The sequence below is a fragment of the Mustela erminea genome, chromosome 7 (assembly GCF_009829155.1).
Source record: "Mustela erminea isolate mMusErm1 chromosome 7, mMusErm1.Pri, whole genome shotgun sequence".
NCBI classification, from domain to species: Eukaryota; Metazoa; Chordata; class Mammalia; order Carnivora; family Mustelidae; genus Mustela; species Mustela erminea.
Window position 1 is genome coordinate 97,104,439 of NC_045620.1, and position 25,411 is coordinate 97,129,849.

A 25,411-nucleotide genomic window follows, 5' to 3' on the forward strand; every position below is an offset into this window, starting at 1 on the left:
ATTTAATCCTCATACCAGCTCTATGAGATAGAAGAGATGTCATCATGCCCATTTTACAGATGAGGACATGAAATGAAGTAATGTACCCATGGCCTCATGGAGTATGGATATATAAAGGTTTCAGCCCAGGCGGCTTGGCTGTAGGGTCTTCGCTCATAACCCTTCCCCATTCTGCCTCTCCATCGAACCAGCATATGCAATTGGGTCACCCATATACCAATCTACTCTGGGGAGGATGTAGTTGGGAAAGAAGGAAGGTTCGCATGAATATATAGAGGTGTTTTATGATTTCCAGCAGCACTTTTACTACTTCAAGGTTTGGGGTGGGTGACATGTACATACTATAGACAGAAAAAAAAATTCTGTGGTGAATATCAAAAAAATGGTTCTTAGTTGTGTTATGATATTGTCTCTCAGGTTTCCAGCTGTTATGCTCCACCGGGTCCTCTTTTTAAAAAGTGCTATTATGTTGAGGTAGCTGGCTTCTCAAAGTGTGAGTTATAGATTTTGCAAAAAAACATTTACAGAAAAAAGGAATTTTAAGGCATTCAATTCTTTTTCTCACATCTGCTCATGATGGGGCCAATTATTTTTAGAGTCATTGTAAGATAACATTTAAAATCATTTATTTCCAGACTTAAATCTGCTTTTCCTCATAAGGACACGAGGCTATCTATATAGCTTCAATAAAAATAAAATGAAATAAAATATTGATTTCTTCCAAATGTTAAGGTTTGTGTTCTTCACACCGAAAACCTATGTCAGAGCTAATAATCCCTAGAGTTTGTTTCCTAGGTCAGATTGTCTTGCTGCTGTAGAAATATGGAGACCAGAGAATGATCATACAGTGAGTGGGACTTGAAATACAGAATATAAATAGCTCAGAGACAGACAGAGACAAATTGCATCAGGACCACCAAAGATCAGAATCAAAAAGGCAAGGAGGAGAATGACAGAGGTAGCAGAGGGCCCAAGAGTGCTGTGAAGGGTCATCCTTTGGACATGCCTCTTGAAAGTGGGTTATATATTCCAGCCATCTCTACCTTAAAAAAATCCTAATATGACTGCCCTGAATGTCAGAGTACCATATACTTATTTATCTCCTGGTAAATACTCATCAGGACAAGTTCAAAGTACATGATTTCATCAGTTGGAAACTTCTTAAAATGTCACTATTGGTAAACTCTTCCCTTATGTAGACACTGTTCAATTCATGAAGTGATCTAATTTCTTCCTATGAGCGAGCATATAGTTGATTACTCACATATTAACACAGTCTTGTGTAGGACACCAAGCTTGACCTCTCCCTCACTAGTGAGTCTAGATCACAGAACAATTCCAGTAGCTTGATCAACATTGAATAATCAAATAACACACTGTACAAAGCAGAGGGATCTATAGCGTATGTGTGAATAGGAAAATGCTCAACCAGGCAGGTTTGTTCTCTTCTGCTAATTTCCCCAGGCCCTGGATGTCAAGGAAAAGTGGGAAGGGGAAGGGTAAATAGCAATGGCTGAGTCCCCAAATTCGAGTATCTGTCTTTGATCTAATCTCTGACACCTTCTCCTGTTCTAGGCAATGAGAATACCATTAAGAAATCTTGACCCTCACATTGGACAATCAGCTATAGGATTATTAAAAAAAAAAAATCTACCATATTGTCTAGGATGAAATTCTTCAGAAGGAAATATCGGAAGATTTTCAAGATTTTCAACAATGATGATTTAAACAACAAGGATTTTTTCCTTTTTTTTTTTTTTTTTTTTTCTTTTAAGAATGTTGTTTTAGCTTACCAGAACACTCATTTCAGAACACTCATCTTGATTAAATGAAGTTGGCCCATATTCATTGTTGCAGGCTATATTTAGACTGGGGTTTCTTATCCAAACCTGTCACTGCAAGGGAGATAATTTTAAAGCATGTTGTACGAGAGTTTGCCACTATGGCCTGAACTGAAGTATTTCTAGAGTTGGTGATAGCAGCTAATCACTGTTCTGACTGAACATAACTCCGTGGATCATTGCAGCCAGCTTGTGGTCAAATATATCTGTTCCATTTGACCCCTCCTTGCTGACGTTATCTTGTATTACCTGAAATAGCTGCTGGCATCCGTTTTTCCCAGGGGAAATTTCCATCAGGGCAGCTATTTCTTTATCTCCCCATTTCCCAAGGAGGCTGGATGCATCTGAAATTTAAAAGTGAGTCATCTTCCTACAGGCTCTGCCTTTCCTGCTGTGGCCACCAGCCCTGGTAGCAGTCCGTTTGCCCTAGGATCTCATCAGTGTGCCTTCCTGGCTCCAGTGAATGTCACACTAATGATGGCGGAGGGAATTCAACAGTGCTCTTCGCTTGGGTTGAAAATCGTGAAAAAGAGAATGTTGCCTATAATGTCCATCTCTTTACTCTATATGCCCTTGACCAACCTTTGTCTTTTTTGGCTGAATGAAATTTCAGCCAAATCCTCACCCCACCCCCACCCCACACAATTGTGTGCTTCCCACAGTGATGAACTTTCCAAGAGAATTGCAGCCCTGTACAGCCCCTCCCATTATCATTCTTTGAATCCCCATCAGTCATTCAGTCTGGTGGATTTCAACTCCTACATGCATGTCCAGTCCATTCCTTCCTATCCACTCCCATTGGCACTGCTTAATTGCTTTTCATAAAAATGATGGTCACAACCTCACAACTACACCCCTCTACCCCAGCCTTCCTGCCTTCAGCTCACTCTGGCTCCAGCAGTTTTAAGTCAGCACTCACATATCCTCATGCTTTTGCACTTGCTTCTGCCTAGAATGCCCTCTCGCCCTTCTTTCCCCCCACCAAGAAAATTCACAATTTTTCTGAATGCTTTCTCTCCCTCTTCCCCAGATTCACAATTTTTCCTACAAAATATTCACAATTTTTCCGAATGCTTTATCTCCCTCTTCCCCGCCCCCCAGGAAAATTCACAATTTTTCCTACAAGCCTTAGTTTAAATGTCACCTTATCATCACAACCTTATCCAATTCCTATAAACAGGGTTTATCCAGTAAGCTCTGGAGCATTTTAAAATACCCTTATTATGACACTTTTTTACAGTAGATTTAAGTTATTTATGTGTCTTTGCCTATTGCCAAGTGTTGTTATTATTACTATTTTTTAAGGTTTTATCTGACAGAGAGATAGAGAGCACAAGTAGGCAAAGCCACAGGCAGAGGGAGAGGGAGAAGCAGGTTCCTGGCTGAGCAGGGAGCCCAGGAACCTGGAATCATGACCTGAGCTGAAAGCAGCCGCTCCACCGACAGAGCCACCCAGGCCCCTATTTTTTGTTTCTTCAGGACGTATCGTAGTTGCCAAAATAAAGTAACCCTATACCGCACAGGTGTTGAAAGAAGGAAGACCCCTGTACGCAGGCTTGGCACCCAAGAAACGTCACAGTCATCAATTTCCCCTTCATTCTAAACTCTCATGTCTCAGGTTCCATTGATTTAACAACCAATTTGTTAAAAAAAAAAAAAAGTCCACTTACACTGTGATAAAATATCTATTTGCCTTTTAACAGAGAACTTCAATGCCTTAATCCAGAAGTTCCCTGTTGCTGGGCTGACTTTAGAGAAGTAGCTCAAGAATTGACTAGAAATACAGATAATACAGCTCTATCTTGGGAGACGGATTTCATGTACATATGGTGACACGTTAAACTCTGTATTGTAATAAGCTTTACAGATAATCTGTGATGTTTTAGCAGGTTTGATTTCCTTTGCCTTTGTTTCTGAATGTGGGAACTTTCAGACCTCATTGCGGTCTGCTTGGGGATGCATCTGAGGACTGTGAAGCCCTCCAGCTTCTAATCCTCTACTGGAGCCTCTGCTAGACCTCCCCCTTTCACAGATACGATACCTGTTCAGATTGAAAGAGATTCCGTGCTTGAGCCATGTCTCCTCATGGACCAAGATTAGAGATGGATGGTCTGTCTGATTGCTCACTATGCCATGCACAGAGCTAAGACAAAGGCAGGGTGAGTAGGCACTAGCCTCAGGTACAAAGTTTTGGGAACACCAAAAACCTCAGTAATCTAAATAAACAGTATTCTCATCGGATTTTAGAAAAGAGAAATGAATGCAAAAAAAATCCATTATGAGCAAATGATCAACACTGTAAATAAAGGTAGGATCAGTAACAGGGCAGTCACCAGAAGCTGGAAAAAGCCAGGAGTCCAGATCCTGTCTTTATTTACAGTGTTGCTATTTTGTTTATGATGGGTGAATCTTTCCTCAGTTTTGGCTCTGCTCCAGAGTTTCTATATATTAAAATCTTTACTGCACTTGCTGTATGAGAAAGATCCCCCCAAAAGTCTCAGTGTCAGGTGGTTTTCTGTTTTTCCCCCAACATTAGTGGCAAAAGGGCTGACTTTAAAATTTTATGAGATGACACCTTGGACTCCAAATTTGAAGACCTATTTGAATTGTGGTATCTTCTTTAGGTTGTCTTGCTCCAAATGCATTTCTTTTTGATATTTATCACAGTGACATGGGCTTTTTATGGCACTCTGAAGTGCTTCAGAGAAAATGGAGAGCATTTTAATACTGCTGATTTACTCTTTCAGGTCTACGGTAATTTCCTTACTGCCTAATTATAAGGCTCAGTTTAATTTACTCTACACATAATGTTTACTGATGCACATATGGTGCCACATTTCAGGAAACTGTACCCAGAACAGGTATTTTTGTCAGGCTGGAGCATGGAAAATTTCCTTCATATGCAAGGAAAAAAAAATGCTAAGAAATGCAATTGTCTCAACAAAGAATGTCCCCCAAACAGAGGGAGAAAAAAAAAAATCACATCTATCTTTAACTTCATGAAAAAAGATACAGTCTCTTTAAATGCTTATTTTAAAAGCTGAATAATGATTTTATATTACATATGTACAAAGATTTCCAGTTACCCCCAAAATTGGGAGGCAGGAATTGGGGAAAGGAGAGACAGGAAAGAAAAGCAGTGATATTTCTGAGCTTACTTCTTAACTGTCTCTGAAAAAGGAAACATGATTCAGTAGTTATGGATTCATAGACTCTTAGAGGTAAAAGGTACCTCAAAGATTTTTTTCCCCCAGGGCAAAAGTTTTTTATTCAGCCTCCTTAAAACCCCTCTATCAGCTTCCGATTTAGAGATTGGAGCTTATCCCTGCACCCAGCAATTTTAGTTGTTAAAGAATGTGTTAAGATCAGTGATTTTGTAATTATCAATCATTGATATTGGGTTTTTCTGCAAAACTGATTTTTTTTTTTTTTTACTTTGCCTGTGGTTAAGACCCAGATAAAATTTCAGTAAGGAACTCTATTTAGAGTTCCAAAGACTTACAAAGAGTCAATATTATTGCACATGGATTCACAGCTTCAAAATCAATTGGCTTGCTTTCCCATAGCTCTGAGTGCTAGGAGTAGGTAGGCTTAGGAACTGAGCAGCTGATGCTGTCTTGTCACTGAGATACCTGGGGTAACCATCTCTCATGGTCGTCTGAGCCATCGCTCTCATTTGTATCTGGTTATGTACAAAGTTCAAAAAAGCAAAGCTGCCCACTGAAACTGTTTGATATTTGTTTAGTGTCCGTTTTTTCCTTAACACTTTACCTTCTATCTCTACCACAATCCTATGGAGACACAATCCTATGGAGAGGGCATTACTATCAAAAGCATTTTTTTAGGGTGCCTGGGTGGCTCAGTTGGTTAAAAGACTTTTTTTTTTTTTTTTTTCCAGAGTAGAGTATCGAAGTCCCAGAAATAAAATTAAATTTCTTACTGATACAGAATTCCTAGTTAGAAAAGCGAAGTGAGGGGTGCCTGGGTGGCTCAGTTGGTTAAGCCGCTGCCTTCAACTCAGGTCATGATCCCAGGGTCCTGAGATCGAGTCCTGCGTCAGGCTTTTTGCTCTGCAGGGAGCCTGCTTCTCTCTCTGCTTCTGCCTGCCACTCTGCCCGTTTGTGTGCGCTCTCTCTCTGACAAATAAACAAATAAATAAAATTAAGAAAAAAGAAAGAAAGAAAGAAAGAAAACCCAAGTGGGCTGACTGGAGCCGGTTCTTTCAATGACTGTAGTTGTTAAAGTTATTAAAGTTGTAGTTGTTAAAGGTGATACACTTTGGTCTTAGTTTATAGCTTTTATTAGAATTTTCTTAATAGGACAAGTGTCAGTTAAATATTAATTAATAATGAGTCTTGGGATTCTCAATAATAATCATAATAATAGGCTTCCTGTTTAATATCATCACCATTTTATTTCTTCCTTTAGCCATCCATATCCGTGTCCAGCCCAATGCAAGACATGGAACCATGAATGAGATTTTTAAAATCATTTTTTCTAATTAATTATAAGGGGGGGGAAGTAAAGGACTTTCTTTTTAGCTGGGGGATATCTGATTAAGTGCAGATCAGGAGACCAGTAGACCTGCCTGGTATATTCAGTGGGAAACAACTGAATGGATTATGCTATGGTATTCCAGGTTTAAAGGAGAACCATTTGTCCTGGACACTATGGTGTTTGGAGGGGATTTTCCATCTGACCCAACCACAGGTGCTTGTGAGAAGTTTGAGTGGATAACCACTCTCAGCCCCTCCTTTACCGTTCCACAGTTCCCTGGTTTGTCACTGAGTGTGTCAATCCTCTTCAATGTTAAGGGTGGGACTTCTATATTTTTATGATTCCTTTAATTTTAGCAAGTATTAGGCTGCCTTAAATACCTGTGCTCTAAGTTACAGCTGTGTAAAGGAGGTGACTGAGAAGCTGAAAAGCACCTTTGGTCATGGCAAATCGGGAAGTCTGGACCCTTGAGGAGGGTGGGGGGGGCACAGAGTTGAAGGGACCGGAAGAAGTCTGCATTAATAATTAGAAGCATGCCTGACTGAGCAGATTTCCCTCAGCACCCCCTTTGAGATCTGCAGGCTTAGATCAATGAGGCTGTACCCATAGATGCCATAATAACTAGTTGAAAGTGGATCACTTGTGACTGATCAACTAGTCATTGTGTCTGCATATCACCACAGCAACCTGCTTGCCTGGTGCTCTTTGGGTACATTCTCTGTGTGTTGAGCCCTTCTTTCAAGTACCCTCAGTTTTTGTTTGTTTGTTTGTTGTTTTGTTTTTGCCAAACTGGGGAGAAACACCAGGATTTGGAGTTTAGTCCAGGTTAGAGCACCTATGTCAAGCAAGTCAGGCAACCAGCCAGATATCCTCCTAATGCCCCCAATTCAGGGGGAAAGGCCAACAAGTTTTACACTTCCAAGTAACCTTTTCTCTTAATTCCTTGCCTCAAAGCTTTTGCTACAAAAGGAATTGCTTAGAGACAATTGGAATAGGCTATATTTTCTAGCAGAGCATGAGGCAAAGGGAGAAGAAAAGTCAGCTTGGTCAAATAATACCATTCATACCGGCCACTTGAGGGCTTTTTGTGGCCATCTCTAGCCTCCTGGGTTTCTTAAGCAGATGGGTCCAGCAGGTGCTCAGCCATAAGTAAGCAGTGGGTGAATGGAGCTGAAATAGCCAGGGAACTGCAGTAGCAATGCAACAGAGTGACACAGACTGAATGGAATGCTATCAGACTAAAATCCATTGACAAAACTATATACAACAGGCACCTGTAAACTACTACCTGTGGCCCCGGTCTGGCTGTCTGCCAGAGTTTATGTAAATCAAGTTGTACTGTCAGCTTCTGTGCTGTGGTGGCAGAGTTGAGTAGCCATGGAAGAGATCAACTGGCTGCAAAGACTAAAATATATACTACCTGCCCCTTCACAGGAAAGCAGGCCAGCCTTTGCTCTAGAAGTTAAGTATGCTTGAAATACAGCAACTATGGTGTAAGAGTCCAGATTTCCCTGAAAAAGGGAGGGTCCCTCAGTCGAACTCCGTCTCCTGCCTTGTTCTGAAACATCTTTAGCACCTAGTATCATTTTATAGGATTCCTCCATACTCTGCATTTCCAGAGTAATCACTGGGCCTCTGTCTGAAATGAAGCCCCTCTAGGGAAAAATTCAGCAAGCAGCTGTTGGAAATGCAATGCTGTGCAATAGTTAAAGACAAGAAGCAAAGAAGTATAGCATATGGTGGCAGAACTCGGGAGAGCGAAGTTAGCTCAGAGGCAACAGTTATCTATAATTGGAATAGAGCAGAGGAGCATGGTGAATGATTTTCCGTTTTAGAAAATGTCATGGGCTCCTTAATGACCATTTGTGGACCTTTAGAGGGTCATGTGTAAGTAACATCTGAACCAACAAGTAAGGACCTGTCATTCCTCTTCCTTTACCCAGTAGCATCTTATTCCCCTCGTTTCCTGTCCTCCTCACGTGAACTGAAGTGGCACTCATCTGGTACCAGGAGTGGGAAATGGTGAGTTTTAGCGTGGCTCTTCCCAGGGGCTCTTGGAGTTACAATGGGGGTTCTTTTGAGACCGACAGGACTCTGCTGTAAGGTGAAATGGCAGGGAATTTGGAACTAGGAGCCAGATGATCTTCCCTGGTACAAATTCTACTACACTGTGGCAGGTATGCAGGACTGACCCCATCTGAGAGAAATATGGTTTTGGAAAGTTGTTCTCTATATCTTCCTTCAAACTCTTCAATCATATACCTTTTATAGGCTTCTGCTGTTTTTTTTTAATTTTTTAAATTTTTAAAATAAACATATAATGTATTATTAGCCCCAGGGGTATAGGTCTATGAATTGCCAGTAGGCTTCTGCTGTTTATCTGCCCGCAAAGCCATCCAGTCAGTGACTGTTTCTTCAAATTACCTATGCAGTTGTGGGGGACTGAGCAGCATTTTACAAGCCTCCTAAGGGTCCTTGCTGGGCATTTTATCTGATGCAACTGTTGACTCTCTCACATTGGATTCAAGTAGCTCACACCCATCCAATGCCAGCTAATCAAGGACAGATACTACATGCTCATTGAAATATCCAGGCATCTAAATTTAGATTCCCTTTTGTGGTAAGTGGTGAATGAGGGGTGAAAATGCTGGAAAGTGGTTGAATAGGTGTGGGAGTAAAGGATAGAAAAAAGGATGACCTTTGTCCAGTTGGGATTTGTGAATTTGGATAACCAGGTTCATAAACACATGGACCTTAATTAAGTAAAAGAGCACAGTCTTGGCTTCTGAAGACTGGACTCTGGTATTTGCTCTGTACAATCAGTGGACCATTTCCTTTCCTCATCTATACAACAAATAAAATGATATTCTCCACACAAACCATACATCTTAGTTCACCGTGACACTGTAAAGAAGATCAAATGGAATAATGCTTAGAGAAGTTCTCAGCGAACTATAAAAACAAACAGGCACAAGATTATTATTAAAGGTAATAAGCACCCCGACACTGAATAGACTTTCCAAATATACAGGAGAATCCTTCTGCTTTTTAGTGTGGGCTAAGGGATCTGAGCAAGGTGGTTATACCGGAAATGTCTTTTCCGTCTTTACCTATGTTACCTGAAATTCTACCCTTTTGACAAATGCCAAATCTTCTGGGCTAACACACTGGGTATTTGAAAGTATGTCTGTCATGTTGGAAGCATGGAGAATTTCTGAGAGAAAAAAGTGTAAGAGAAACCTGAGAGGAAAAAAATCTGAAGTAATATGATGTGAAGGAAATGTAGCAAATTTGGACCTTTATAACATGTTTCTTAGGCCGGTCTCCAACACATTTAATCAGAAGAACTTACGCTTACCTCTAAGCAGCATCATTTATGAGGCCAGTCAAGTATATATATGGTCAGTTTGATCATTGTAGCTTTATTAGTAAATGGGAATTAGGATAGTAAAGAAGTTTTCAGCAGTGAGAGTAGATGGCTTGTCTTGTTTTTCTCTGGGCCCGTGACCAGACATAGTGCTTGGTAAACCAGGAGCTCCTCAAATGCTGGTAACAGGAATGAATGAGTTAATACCCATCACTGAGTAGAGAGAATGGAATAAAGTAACAAAGAGGTAAAGCATATTTTTCCTCTCTGTGAACTTACTACTCTTATTATAGTATTTCTGCCTCCTCGAACTAATTGACCCCATTATATTTTTGTAAATTTGCTCTCATTTTTCCTCCTTTGGCACTACATTTATGTACATTTTTCTTTTTGGATCCTTTTTCTTCCTGCTCTGAGATCAGAAATTTTCTTACCCCTTCTGAGATATGAAATGCACAATTGAAGACAAATAATTCAGTGGCTTTTATTAGTTTTTCAAAAATAAACATTTAGAGGCAACAATATGCATGGGAAAGGATAGTATCTTTTTAAAAAAAAATTATTTATTTATTTGACAGAGGGATAGAGAATACAAGTAGGGAGAGCAGTAAGCAGAGGGAGAGGGAGAAGCAGGCTCTCTGCCAAGCAGGGAGCCCGATGCAGGGCTCTATCCCAGGACCCTAGTATTATGACCTGAGCCGAAGGCAGATGCTTAACTAACTGAGCCACCTAGGTGCCCCGAGGATAATATCTTCAATAAAGGATAGTTTCCGGTGTTAGGAAAACTGGACAACAACATGCAGAAGAATGAAACTAGACTCCTACCTTACACATTTTACTAAAACCAACTCAAAGTGAAGTAAAGACTTGAGTGGGGTTTCTCAATTCATTAAACTTCTAGGGAAAAAAGGGGGGTAAGCTCTTTGATACCATTCGTGGCAATGATTCCTTAGATAAGACACCAGAAACAAAGACAGCAAAAGCAAAAACAAAAAAAAGTGGGGCTACATCCAACTAAAAAGCTTCTACACAGCAAGGGAAACCATCAACAAAATGAAAAGGTGACCTACTGACTGGGAGAAGATATTTTCAAAGCCTGTATCTGATCATGGGTGAATAGCCGAAATATATAAAGAATGTATACAACTCAGTAGAACACGCACAAAACTTTTTTTTAAATGGGCAGAGAACCTAAACAGTCATTTTCCCAAAGAAAACATGCAAGTGACCAACAGGTACAAGAGAAAATGCTTAACACCAGTATATCACCAGGGAAATGCAAATGGAAGCCACAATAAGATACCACCTCAGACTTGTTAGAATGGCTATCGCCAGTAAGATAAGAGATAGCAAATATTGGTGAGTATATGGAGAAAAGGGAACTCTTGTACACTGTTGGTGGGAATATAAAATTAGTGTGCCCACTTTGGCAAACAGTATGGTGCTTCCTCAGAAAATGGAAGACGGAATCGCCATATGATCCAGCAATTTTACTTCTGGACATAGTTTACCCTTGACCAACATGGGTTTGGACTGCGTAAGTCCACTTACGTGAGTATTTTTAATAATATAGCACAGTACCATAACTTTAAATGTATTTCTTGTCCTTATGATTTTCGTAATAACGTTTTCTTTTTTCTAGCTTATTGTTTCACTGTGAAAATACAGAATATAATGCATATAACATACAAAATATGTGTTAATCAACTATTTGTATTATCAGTAAGGCTTCCAGTTAATAATAGGTTATTAGTGATTAAGTTTCAGGGGAGTCAAAAGTTATACATTGAATTTTCTAAAGTTTTTGTTTTAATTCCAATTAACATACAGTGTTGTATTAGTTTCGGGTGTACAATATAGTCATTCAACACTTCCATATATCACCGTGTGCTCGTCATGATAGTTAAGTGCACTCCTTAAGCCCTATCACCTATTTCACTCATCCCCCCCACACTCCTCCCTTCTGGTAACCATCAGCTTGTTCTATGCAATTAAGAGTCTGTTCCTTGAGGCACCTGGGTGGCTCAGTGGGTTAAAGCCTCTGCCTTCGGCTCAGGTCATGATCCCAGGGTCCTGGGATCGAGCCCCGTGTCAAGCTCTCTGCTCAGCAGGAAGCCTGCTTCCTCCTCTCTGTCTGTCTGCCTCTCTGCCTACGTGTGATCTCTGTCTGTCAAGTAAATAAAATCTTAAAAAAAAAAAAGGGGGGGTCTGTTTCTTGGTTTGCCTCTCTCATCTTCTCTCTCTCTTTCTTTTTCCCTTTGCATGAGTGAAATTACAGTATTTATCTTTCTCTGACTGACTTATTTCACTTAGCACAATACCCTCTAGCTCCATCCATGTCTTAGCAAATGGCAAGATTTCATTCCTTTTTTTTTTTTTTGGTATATTTATTTATTTATTTGACAGAAATCACAAGTAGTCAGAGAGGCAGGCAGAGAGAGGGGGGAAGCAGGCTCCCCGCCAAGCAGAGAGCCTGATATGGTGCTCGATCCCAGGATCCTGAGACCATTACCTGAGCTGAAGGCAGAGGCTTAGCCCACTGAGCCACCCAGGTGCCCCGATTTCATTCTTTTTTTTTTATGGCTGAGTAATATTCCATTGATAAGTTATATGTGAATTTTTGACTGTGTGGAGTGTTGGTATCCCTAACCCCCACATTGTTCATGGGTCAACTGTATCTCCAAAAGAAGTGAAAGCAGGATATCGAAGAGATAGTGGTACTGCCGTGTTCATTGTAGCATTCATTATTCATGGTAATCAAGATGTGGAAACAACCTAATATCAACAGATGAATTGGTAAAAAAATTAATAAATAAATAAATAAATAAATATCTTTACCTATGTATAATGATATATATATACACCAATATGTATTATATATAATGAATATATATAATAAAATATTATCCAGACAGAAAAATAAAGAAATAAAAAAATAAAGAAATCCTGCCATTTGTGACATGGTTGGGCCTTAAGGGCACTGTACTAATGAAATAAGCTGAGCAGAGAAAGATACTCACGTTATCAATTATATGTGGAATCTTGAAGAAAAAGATACTCATAAAAACAAAACAGAAAAGTGGTTGCAAGGGGCTGGGGATTAGTGCATATAGGGGGGGAATGTTCAAAGGGTACAAACTTTCACTATAAGATGAATAAGGTCTGAGAATCTAATGTAAAACATGACTATAGTTGATAACACTGTATTGTAAAATTGAAATTTACTAATAGATTAGAACAGAAATGTTCTCACCAAAAAAAAAAAAAAAAAAAGTATGCACTGTAATGAGTATGTTAATAAGCTAGGTGGGAGAGAGTCCTTCCACAATGTATATGTAAATCAAATCACCATGTTATATACTTTAAATATCTTACAATTGTATTTGTCGGTTATACCTCAATAAAGCTGAAGTAAAAAAAGAATTAACATCTATCCATTAAAAAAAATCACAGAGATCTCCTCTCATTGGAGATTAAAGTTGGACATGCAGTCTTCAAAGTCTCGTCTAAGTTTAAGCTTCTGTGATTCTTGTTGGCTGGGGAGAGCCATTTTTTCTTGTTCTGTCTTTTTCAGGGAACTGTTTCATATTCATCAAATGGTTGTGGGTTTTTAGACTTTGTGCAAAACACTTTGCAGTATCTATTTGAAGGTGGCTCGATATACATCATACGCTCCTCATGTCCCACCCTGTAGGCAGACAATTTCTGGTCATTTGAGACAGTCTATTTTTCTTTTCAAGTTTGTGAGTTAAACTGTGTCTGTCCTTTCATCACGGTGCCCTCCTGCGAAATAAGGAAGTGGATTGTGAGATTAGGTACCATCCATCGACTGCATTCCTTTTGGTTTGCTGAGGAAAACGCCGTTATTTACATTGATGAATAGCCTTAATTGGGTAAAATAGACTGGTAGTGCTGAGCTAATACCTTTAAATGTCTTGTCTTATGCAATTAATATTCCCTTGTCACACATACATTTAAACAGTTGGAAGAAAGCCTTGTGTTCTTGACTCCTGTCAGACTTAACAAATGATTTTGTCAAGTCATTCCTTTCTGCCCTGTTTGATTGATAGCTAAATTTTGGTCTTCTAGCTTATGTAAAAAGTGTTAACTATGCCTTTCAGCTTGTAGGCAAGGGCATTTAAACCATTCTAATAGTCAATTTACAGAGGAATTACATTGCCTGTTTACTGGAGGGGTCAAAAAATGTGCCCCTGTTCATCAGGGCCACAAATCACAGGGCCCATGAGCTAATAAAGGCAGTATTTATGAGTCCCTGCATTTGCCCTATGATACCAAGTTCAAGGTGCCCCGGTCTTGGCTGCTGAGGGCTTTGGCTCCCAGTTTTGGGTGTCCCTTTGCTTATGGACTATGTAATAGGTAGATATAGTTGGCATGAATAGGGTTTGATTCTAAAACCCTTAAGAATGAGAATGAAATTTAGAATGCTAGATTGTTACAGGACTAAATTTCCTGTGAGGATTTCAGCGATCTCTCTGTTAATAAGGCAGATCTCTGCTAACCTCTGCTGCCACCTGGCTTATAGATGGTCATACATACCATGGTTACCATCTCCGAGCATACAAAGTGGATCGCAGTCATTTCTGGGAGGAGTCTCACTTCCCTTGGCTTGAGCCTTTGTTGAGAATCTCACAACTGACCGTTTTAAAACACTGTAGCCAATAAGTTATGTTAAGATAGCTACATAGAGCACGCATAACCCATCAATATGTTTTTGCAATAGATAGATCTTGAACCATGAGTCCTCCATTTTTTTTTTTTTTTTACAGACTCCTAAAGCCCCAAGAAGTCACAGAGTCTCATAGTGAGTATCCAGCAGGTCCCTTTCAGCTCCTGGAGGGGGGGATTCATTAGGACTCAACGAGACACACGTCTCGTTGTGCCTCTGGAGGGACCACTACTGATTCCCTCTTGTGGTGTTCATCTGCCACTGGGTCTGTTCTTTCATTCTCTCTACTGTGGTTTTCTTCTTTGTGCTCTTATGATCTTGGGGAAGGCTTTCAGAATTCTTTACGCATTTCACTCATTAATCAGGAAGCAAGATCACACGTGTGCCTGCAATTTTTTACGCCACCATCATATATACCGTTGCTTTTGGTTAATAATGTGTGCAAAGCCGGCACAATGTAGACACACATTGTGTGTATTAATTTAGAGCACGGATCCTGAGGCCAGGCTGGGTTCAAATTCTGCCACTGCCACATAGTTATTGGCCCTATGAATGTGGGCAAGTGACTGAATTCTATTGCCTCAATTCCTTCACCTATAAAATGGAGAAAATCATAGCCAGCTCTTTTCAGAGAAAAGTTATTCTAAGCATTCAGAATAGTGTCTAGCACAAAGTAAGCATTAAATAAAGTTTTAAAATATGAAATACTCATTTCGCCCAGTCCTCTACGGCTCTCCTCCTTACCCCTTTCCTCCATGTCCCACTGCTGCAGTTGACTTCTGCCTTCTCCATACACCCTCCATTCTGCCAACCTCTCCTTCGCTACCTTGTACTGCACTCAGCAACTTTGGGGTCCATGTTCCGCTAACATTTTTTCCCCAGCACCAAGGGAAGCTGTATACATGCTGGCTTGAGGCACCCCTGAATATCCACAATAATCCCAGCATTCCCTTGGATAATAAAGCAACATTTCCCTGCTTCTTCCAACAAAAGCAATTGCTCTTGCTTATTGTAGAGGAAGAAAGGGACTTTGACACAGTCCCGTGTGTCCTGGGCAGAAAAAGGAACCAACAGAAGGAGCCAAGAGTCTGCTCCTATTTCTCAGGATGAGCCCCGACCAACCACCCTTCCTTGTCTTAGTCCCCATGACTTTTCTCTTAAGTACAACTTTTGAACCAAGGGATCTGTTAAATCTATACAAGTAAGAAACTGCAGCTGTGATATTTTTAAGCATGGTGCATGGCTGTATCATGAAACATATAGAGCAGACTACTGTTAATCTAGTGATTCTAGTAAAATAACTGAATTAGAATGACACCAAACTAGTTAACTGATTGATCAGAAATGCATTTTGATGATGTCTGCCCAAAAAGATGATTAAGTGAACACAAAAAGTTATTCTAATTAAACATATATATTATTTTATCAGTTGTCTCTTGTCACTATTGTGCCATATAACATTTCGGTGGCACAGAATAATAACATTTATTTCTAATTAGTCTGGGGTGGTCACCTTGGTCAGGCCCTCTCACGTGTCTGGGCTTAGTTGCTCTTGACTGACGTAAGATGGCCTTCACGGGGATGATTGAGGTGACTCAGTTCTATTCAGCACTTTTGTTTTCCTTCTTGGGAGACAAACGTCTAGCCCAGGCATGTCCTTCTCAAGGAAATGACAGGCAAACAAGACTGAGCAAGCTCCATGGTGAATAGGCCTTTCAACCCCCACCCCCGTAAGTATCATGACAACCAACATCTATTGGCCCTAAGTATGTCACTTGGCCCAGCCCAAAGTCAGAGAGGGCATTCGTTGCAGAGTTACATGGTAATGGGCGTGCATATGACAAGTAAAGAATTGGGGTCATTAATACAGCAAATCCACTATAACTACATAAGTTGGCCTCAGTGCTTCTTATTCCATTAAGACATGTTCTGACTTCTGTCTCGGCTGTATTAGCACTCCTAGAGGAAAAATCTAGAGGACAAGAACTGTTTATTGGGCTAAACGAAACCACCATATGTCTGCTATTGGGACCATGCACGTAGGTATTGCTAATGATGATGGCTGTGTTTTGAATTAATCCAGTTCAGCCTGAGTGGGAGAGGGGGACATGGAGAAAAGCATGAAGCCTGATAACAGTTCTGTTTTTTTTCTTTTTAGAAGTAATTGGTTCCATTAAGTAAAGAAGCTAGTATCCCAATTAAAATGATTTTGCTTCATAGTAGATAGTGCCATCAGGATAATGAATAGAATGACCAAAGAATTTTGTGTTTCTCTGACAAAGGAAACAAAATCAAGTAAAACCAGTGTTATTCTCTAAGTGCTCTTCAACAGCATCACAGATATGCCTCTGCTCTCTCTATCTGCCCCCACCTCCAGCTCAAACAATGAACAGTGCCTTCATTACCAGTGAATAGTGTGCACGGATGGCACCTTAGTTTAGTGAAGTGGTCTTCTGTGGGTTACTGCACTGACTGATTACCTTAATTGACCTTCAGCCTGGCTAAAATTTGCCTGACTTAATGAGGCTCAATTTTTCTCAAGCCTCCTAGGCTGGATGGCTCCTGGCCCAGACACTTTGTTGCTTTGCTTTTTCATTTTTAATAACAATTACACCCCAAAGCTTGGGGAAATATGGTCAAATATGTCAGTAATCATGAAGAGCCCTGAAGGAACCACATCCATGGAAAGATTTAAAGTTTCAAGGTTTTGAGCCCTTGTAAAATCACCCTCTACCCCAGATTTGACCTTGGTTGGTATGGCTTGCAAAATTCTAGTGAAGAAGCTAATATGGTTAGCAGGATTTTTCTAAACACCTGTCTAAATGACAAGACAGATGTTAAACAGTCAGACATTTGTTAAATGTCATCAGCCCAGCCTAGACGCTTGGATGTTAACTTTTATTTCTAAGAGTCAGGATGGCAGTGGATTGCTCAGACATACACAGATAATTCTGCCTAAAGACTGAAATGCAAAAAAGACTTAACTTGCAGAGAAGTTTCAGCAAAGAAAGCGTTCACATTGCAGGAGAAATGGGATTGATTAGTGTGAGCTGCCTGTGCTGAGGAGGATTATGAAATAGTATTTGAGCTCAGCATAAAAGAATGCTGTGATTGATTAATCATGTCTGGCGTAGGCATAGAAAGGAAATGTTGTAGCGTACTTTCCATTCCTGTCCTAGTTCATAGTTTCTGAGCTTGTTCCTTATAAACAATGCTTCATCTTTAATTATCTCCTATATCTATTTTGTCCACCTTCTGCCTATGCTTGAGTAACTGGATTATTGTTCTACCAGACCTATTCTTTATTGGCCATCCTTTTGATTTCGTCCTCGGAATTCCCTTCCTGTGTTTGGGGAACTCCTCATTGTATGAATTTTGGTGTAAGAAGTCAAATGGTCAGTATATTCACTTTCACAAATGCTTTCCCCCAGTACCTTCTTTTGTCACCCTTGCAACTAGGTGTTGTTGACATATGACCCTGGATTTGAGTCTATATTTCACTCAGATAAAAATCAAGTGCATTTGCCTAAGACTTTGAATCAAAACCTAGTATCACAGAAGCACAAGGTGTTCTAACATTTCTGAATTCTGTCCCTTCTTTGAACTAGCAGAACAGGCTTTCTGCTTAAATCTGCCAGAATTAGTTTCTAATGTTTGCAACAAAGAACTTGACTGATGTGATAGGTCTTCTAAGGCAGTGCTCCTCAAACTTTATTGTGGAATCACCTACGCATCTTATTAATATGCAGATTCTGACTGAAATGCAGGTCTGGGATGGGGCATGAGGTTTGCATTTCTCCTAGGAATTGGCAGTTATGTGGGCCTGTGGTTCACCCTTTCAGTAGGAAGGATCTGAGGAAGGAAAGGCAGCCTTAAAGAAGCCAGAGTGGGCAGGAAAGAGGAAAAGGGGGAAACAGGGAGTACCTGGGTGGCTCAGTGGGTTAAGCCTCTGCCTTCAGCTCAGGTCATGATCTCAGGGTCCTGGGATAGAGCCCCGCATTGGGCTCTCTGCTAGACAGGGAACCTGCTCCCCCCTCTCTCTCTCTACCTGCCTCTCTGCCTACTTGTGATCTCTCTCTCTCCATCAAATAAATAAATGAAATCTTAAAAAAAAAAAAAAAGAAAAAGAAAAAGAAAAAGAAAAGAAAAAAAAGAAAAGGGGATAAAAAGGAATTTTGTTTCAATGTGTTCTAGTTAGTTAGGGTAGACCAACTAATGAACTTCAAAATGTGCAAAAGCCTCAACACAGTAAAATTGCATTCTTAATCATGTAACAATACTGGGCCAGTGATAGAACACTGGAAAACTCTCCTTTATGCATTCAGGGGGTCAGATTGATTGTTGGAGCAGGGGTTGTCCGCCTTCAGTTAAAGAATCCCAGGTCACCTTGGATGTCACATCTGGATTCCACCCAGAGAACATGGGAGGAGTGTACATTAGAAATGTTTGTTTCTTTTTTTAAAGTTTTTTATTATAAAAAAGAACACAGATATAGGAATCCACACACTATGAATATATAGTTTCTTAATTACTATTATCTGAATGCTCACAACTACTATGCAGGTCAGTAAATAGGATTTTGCCAGCCTCTTTAAACTCCTTTCTGTGAGGGACGCCTGGGTGGCTCAGTGGGTTAAGGCCTCTGCCTTCGGCTCAGGTCATGGTCCCAGGGTACTGGGATCGAGCCCCACATCGGGCTCTCTGCTCGGCAGGAAACCTGCTTCCTCCTCTCTCTCTCTCTCTCTCTCTGCCTAAATAAAAAAAATCTTTAAAAAAAACCAAAACAAAACTCCTTTCTATGCCTCCTGTCTCCCTCTAAAAGTAACCATTATCCTGACTTTTAGAGTGTTGACTTCCTTCTGTTTCTTTGTGGTTTAATCACCCTAATGTACATCATCAGATGGTATAGTTTAGTTTTGCCCACATTTTGGGATATATCTCTTTAATCTCTTAATCTACTGCATCCTCTTTCCTCCCTTTCTCTTGATTATAATCCATCTGTTGAAGAACACGGATGGCTTGTACTGTAAGTTTTCCACAGTTTGCATTTGGCTGATTAGATGCGTGTGGTACAGTTCCATATGCTATTCTGTATTTTCTGTAAATCACTAGGGGGATCTTCTACCCATTTCAGGTTTGATCCCTTTGACAACACTATAGTTGGGATTGTGCCATTTTATCAGAATGTACATAGCGTCTGGTTGTCTTGTGTGTGTGTGTGTGTGTGTGTGATACTTTCAACCACTGGTGTTCATTGCCTTGATTTTTTAATTCATTAAAGGCTGCAAAATGGTGGTATTCTATCATTCTGTTTTCATTTAAGTGAAGGAAGTTTAAAACAGTTTCTTCATGAAGAAGAAAGAAGAACTTTATATAGGAAAGGCAAGATATAGTCTTGATTCTTTCAAGAGAAATGAATCAGTTCCTTGTCATCCTTTAAAGGTGACCAGCTAATTTTTTCTTTTCCTGTTTTAGTCATTATAAACTTCTGTATTTAAATATATTTGATGGGTTTCAATCCACTGGATTTTTTTGTGAAGTTCAAATTGTCTAATCTTTGGCCAAGTGGGAGGCTCCTGAGTTATTTTTACATGATTCTAGCTGTCTTTGATAGCTCTTTGCTATTTGGCATGATAAGATATTTCAGTCCTCTTGGTGTATTTCAGCCTCAGAGTACTATTTCCTCAAGAAGCCCTGGTCTGTTTTAGTGGAAAACTGTATTTCAAAATGTTCATTGTTACTGGGTTACCCATTGTTTTTAAGCCTTTTCATTGGATAGAACTAGGAAATAGTGTGTGTTTAATTTAAAATCTTGTGTTCATATTGATATTTCTTCAGATCTAGGATTATAGGGTATTTCCTAACCCCCTTCTATTTTATCTTCTTTCTTCTACACCAATACTTCTATTTTATCTTCTTTCTTCTACACCAATACTCCTCATTAACAAGGACAAAGGAGATAAGAGATAAATTTTCCTAATTATTTGTTTTATTCTACCTTTGAACACAATAGTTAGGAACAATAATATTCATACTACCACTATAATTAAAACTACATAAAATGGTTAAAATATTTTTGTATATCCTCTTCCCTTTCTCTTCGCATTTTTATTGTGTTGTACAATGTCTTCACTGTCAGAGCATGTAATTACTTCATATGATAATCTCTCTCTTTGAGTCGCCATATATTCTTAGTTCTATCAACAAGTATATATCTAATGCTCACTGTCAGTTTCATATTGATAATTTTTGAGTTATTTTGATTGTTAAAATTCCTTCTCTAACAGATTCCCTGACAAAGTCTTATGGGAATAATATTTTCTGAGTTCTTGCACATTGATCAAATTTTGTCTATGCATTATAGTCTTCAAAGTCAGTTTTGCTGGCTATAAAATTTTTAGTTCACATTTTTTTTCCTCAAGTGTCTTAAATTAAGGTATTTCATTTTCTTCTGGTATAAACTTTTGCTATTGAAAAGTCTGAAGATCATCTAATTTCCTTTTCTTTATAAGTTATGTGTTCTATTTGGCTAAATGCACAAGAACTCCCTCCAATGTTTATTTTTTAGAATCCAGTTATTTTGCTAGACAATATGCATCAGTCTTCTCATGTACATGATATGTCCTTTCAGTATGTAGTTTACATGTATAGGAAAGTTTTTGTGAGTTATAATTTTTAGTATTTGTTATGTTTTCTTGTTTTGATTTTCTTTTTCATGGACCTCCAATACCCATAATTTTTTAAATCTATCTTCAATATTTGTCACTTTTTCCTCAAATTTTTTAAGGTTTTTAAAATTTCTTTTTTGGTTTATTTATTTTAAATATTTATTTATTTATTTGAGATATAGAGAGAGAACAGGGGAGGGAGAGAGAAACTCAAGCAGAGTCTAATGTGGAACTGGATCTCCCAACCCAGAAATCATGACCGGAGCCCATGATCTGAGCCAAAACTAAGAGTCTGATGCCTAACTGATGATATCACCCAGGCACCCATCTTTTGGATTTTAAAATGATTTCCTTCTTTTCTCTTTCCACTTATCTTAAGGCATTTGTTATTGTATTTATTCATTCTTTAATCTTTTTTTTTAATGCTTTTTTTTCTTTTATTTATAAATTTTTCTTAAATTTCATGATTTAGGGGCACCTGGGTGGCTCAGTCAGTTAAGCGTCTGACTTCAGCTCAGGTCATGATCTAAGTGTCCTGGAATCCAACCCCAGGTCAGAGTTCCTGCTCAATGGGTCTCTGCTTCTCTCTCCCTCTGCCCTTCCTATCCCTTGTTCATGTTTCCTCATTCCCTCTTAATCTCATATGAATAAATAAAATCTTTAAAAAAGTTTTATGACTTCATTCTATAATATTTTCTTTTTCGAAATTTATATCTTTTTTCATGTTTTATATCTTTTTTTAGTGTATTTGAATTTATTTGAGATAGTTACAGTTTTAATCTTTATAGGTAAATGTTTTGGGCATACTTTCAGTGTGTGTTAGGATGTGTGTCTCATGTATCCTATTTTTTTATTCTCATTTTTCTTGTAATAATTTTATATGAGTTTTTACCTTGATAATTTTAAGTTGGTATTTTTTTTAAGTTGCTCATTTTTATGTGAAATCAGTCTCCTTGAAAGTTTAGAAAGAGACTTGAAGCACTTAGCTATTCTAGCTTCACAGAACTCTCACTTCTATTATTTTTGTGTGATGTTAAGAAATATGGTGGCTTGATTGGTGAGATAGGCTGGCTCTCTGCTCCTCTCCCCCACTTCGTCTGGGCCTTCTTTTTCTTTTATCTCTATTGTCCCTGTCAAGTTTAATTTTGATTATACTCCCAATGGTTTCTCCTTCCTGTGGGACTCAGTCCTGGAAGACAGCCATGGCAGATCAGTTTCAAGTGTTTACTGCACTGTCCCCTTGAGACCTTCTTATGGGGGCACTGCCACTTACTACCCTATGATTGCAGACAAGTTATTTAACACTTCTCAGTCCCATTTTCTTCATTTGAAAAACTGGTATAAGAATAGTGCCTATTTTATGGTGTTGTTTTGGGGATTAAATGATATTATATATAAAGATCTTACTTGAGTGTCTGGTACATTGTGTGTGGAATATATGAGCTCACCAATAGCTCACATTTTTCCTGAGCTGTAGTTTAACACACGCTGCCAAATAAGTAGCTGACTAATGTTAACTTCGCATAGGCTTTATATATTTTATGTAGTGAAATATCAAGCCCAATTCAGAGGTAAACCAAACTAAGTTATATATACACACATACATATTTTATGGTAATTAACACAAAAAGGAACTGAGATTTGCTCAAAGTTTTCCTTCTTTTGACCAACAATAAATATGTATGTATCAGCCTACAAAAGATTTGCCTGCATACTCCTGAATAGGTATACTTATTTGGAAACCATGCACATTATTTAACATCTTCTCTTGCATTTATTTGGGTGTTTTCTCTGTGTATACATCCTGACAATAATGAGCAAAGCAGCCCTGAGGTGATTTTCCAGGTATGGTTTCTTTTTTTTTCCCCCACGTAGCTGCCCTGCTTCCCATTTTAACAATGTGGAAATGATGTCTAATTATGCATTATTAGATATTTGGGTATGTTTGTTTTTACTTACCTTGAAGAATAAGTCTAAGTACTTCTTTCTGGAGCATTGCAACTATATCATCATAGCACTTTGAGATTATAAGAGGTTTCATGTTTCTACCAAATCAGATTCAAACAATGGATGCAGAAAGGGCAGGCTACTGCAAAAAGGTGAGGTTTTAGGAGGGACTTCAAGGCCCATCTCTTCATCTAAAGTTCTCCACACTTGCTGGTTGATGTCTAGATTTTTCTTTTTTCTAAAGAGCCTTGAAATGAGTCCTGTGTCTTTGAGCTGTATCATGATTCAAAACTTTCTGAAGGGAGACATTTAAGCCAATGAAGAAGGAAAATAGACTTTTGACAGGAGGGGGCCGGGCCTATAATGTATGAAGCTACAGACCATATATGTAACTTTCAAATTGACGTATAATACAGTTAATTCAGAAGCATCTTTTGTTTTCCTTTGATATGATATGCACTGGGAAAATTAAAAAGAGTTGAAATGTTATTTCCATGGATGAGAACTGGGCATGGTTTAGAAAAATTTTTTATTCTCAGGCAGTAATTTAATCCATGTTGCTAAATGAGTAATAGAGTCATAAATATACCATTCTTCTATCCCTTAATTGTGTGTGTTTGTTTTTGTTTTTACTGCAGCTTCGGAAAGCAGTGATGGATCACATATCTGATTCTTTCTTGGAAACCAATGTCCCTTTGCTAGTTCTCATTGAGGCTGCAAAGAGTGGGAATGAGAAGGAAGTGAAGGAATATGCCCAGGTTTTCCGTGAGCATGCCAACAAGCTGGTGGAGGTAAGTAAGGAGGAGCCTAAAGAGTAGAATATATTGTTGGGTTTAATCCCCATATATGGCTCTTGGAATTTCGGTAGATAACCCTTCTGTGGTTTTCCTCAAGAAATAAAGTCTTGGAACCCATCTTTCTTTTACCTTCTGATGCTTATTCTATCCCTTGCAGAAGAGGCAGCTTATCAGTATTCTCTCCTTTCTCTATCTCACAGTTCTACAAACATGTTCTGGAACATATCTCCTAATTTTCCTGAACAATAGGTAGAGGCTGAGAGAGGAGGAATAGAAGGGATGCTCCAGAGTGCTGAATGCCAGCTTGCATTTGAGGAATAGAATTAAAATTGCCAGATGGAGGTTTCAACACTATACCCTTTTCTTCTTCCTTATTCCCCTCCAGGCCCTGAACCTAGATTACCTGATCACATTATGTGTTTATGAAAAAAGCATCTCCCTCTTCCCAAAGAGATACTGGGATTTCTGATGAAGGATCTTGAGGCAGTAGGATGAGTCCAAGTTCAGAGTCCTAAATATATTCTGTGCATTAGAGAATCCTGTGGGAGTGGTTTTATAAATGCAGAATTGTGCTATGTAATACTAAAAAAAAAATACTATTTAAGACAAACAAAATAAAAATGAAATGATAATCAAGCTGCTTATATCTAGGAGCTGAAAACCAACAGCTTGGCGAAGGTTGGATTTAGTGATGTGGGACTTAATAGAAACTTAATGTTAAATAGGAAGTGTGTGTGTGCCAGAGGAAGAGTTTAGAAGGGGAAAAGATCCTGGCAAATTTAGGGAATAGTTATTAGGACCAGGCTCCGAGCACTTAAAAACAACAACAAAATTCTGGTATATCTCCACTTTAATTTAGGATAAAATGAAATTACTCAAAATGACAGGCAACTTAAATGCAAGCTAAGAATAAAATAAATTATTTCTTGTTTTCTTCAGATGGCAAAATTAAACACTGAATAAATATATCAAATGTAAAATCCTTTCCGTTTTTCTTGGAGTAAGTGATAAGGTTGTGTTCCGATGTAATTAAGGCCTAAGCACAGACTTGGCTTGCTCTTTGGTTACTCCAGCCCTGCTGTTTCCCCTGGGACTGAATACACCAGGCCAGCCAGAAGTCCTCTGGCAAGCCCAGAGGGAGACCCTGGTCCTCTAGGACACAAGCTGAGCCATTGTCACCCATGACAGCAGGCATCAAGTTGAGTGTGCAAAACCCTAGGCCACAATAATGAAATCCTTGAGCTTCCCTACATAACCCCAGTTTCTTGAGGCAACACCAGTCTGAAGCTAAAAATAGACCTACTTAATGGCACCAAGGCAGTCTTTTGCTCTGTCTCCACCTACGAGGCAAGCACTCCGTCATTCCTCACATTCCACCGACATGTCCCCTTTCACTTGGCAATTGAGGAATCTAGTCTTCCCAAGACTGACCTTGGAAGCCTTGGCTACTTCCTTGTTTTAAGAAAGAGAAGGTATAAAAAGGGGAGGGGTAGAGTGGGAAGGGGAGGAGGAAGACGAAAAGAAATAATGTTGAATGAATGCTACAAAAGTTTTAAATATTCATATATAAAAAATAGTAGTATTTACATTGAGATAGATCATTGCAT

At 39.1% G+C, this 25,411-nt stretch overlaps 1 protein-coding gene across 5 annotated transcripts in view; it reads left to right on the plus strand.

The window, feature by feature from the left end:
- CTNNA2 (catenin alpha 2) overlaps window positions 1-25,411 on the plus strand; it is a 1,141,838-nt gene that overhangs the window by 854,466 nt on the left and 261,961 nt on the right. For all 5 annotated transcript variants that reach the window (XM_032352609.1, XM_032352608.1, XM_032352606.1 and 2 more), the window contains one exon: window positions 23,646-23,798. In XM_032352609.1, the coding sequence (XP_032208500.1) occupies window positions 23,646-23,798 (153 nt within the window). The remainder of the gene's footprint in view (window positions 1-23,645; window positions 23,799-25,411) is intronic.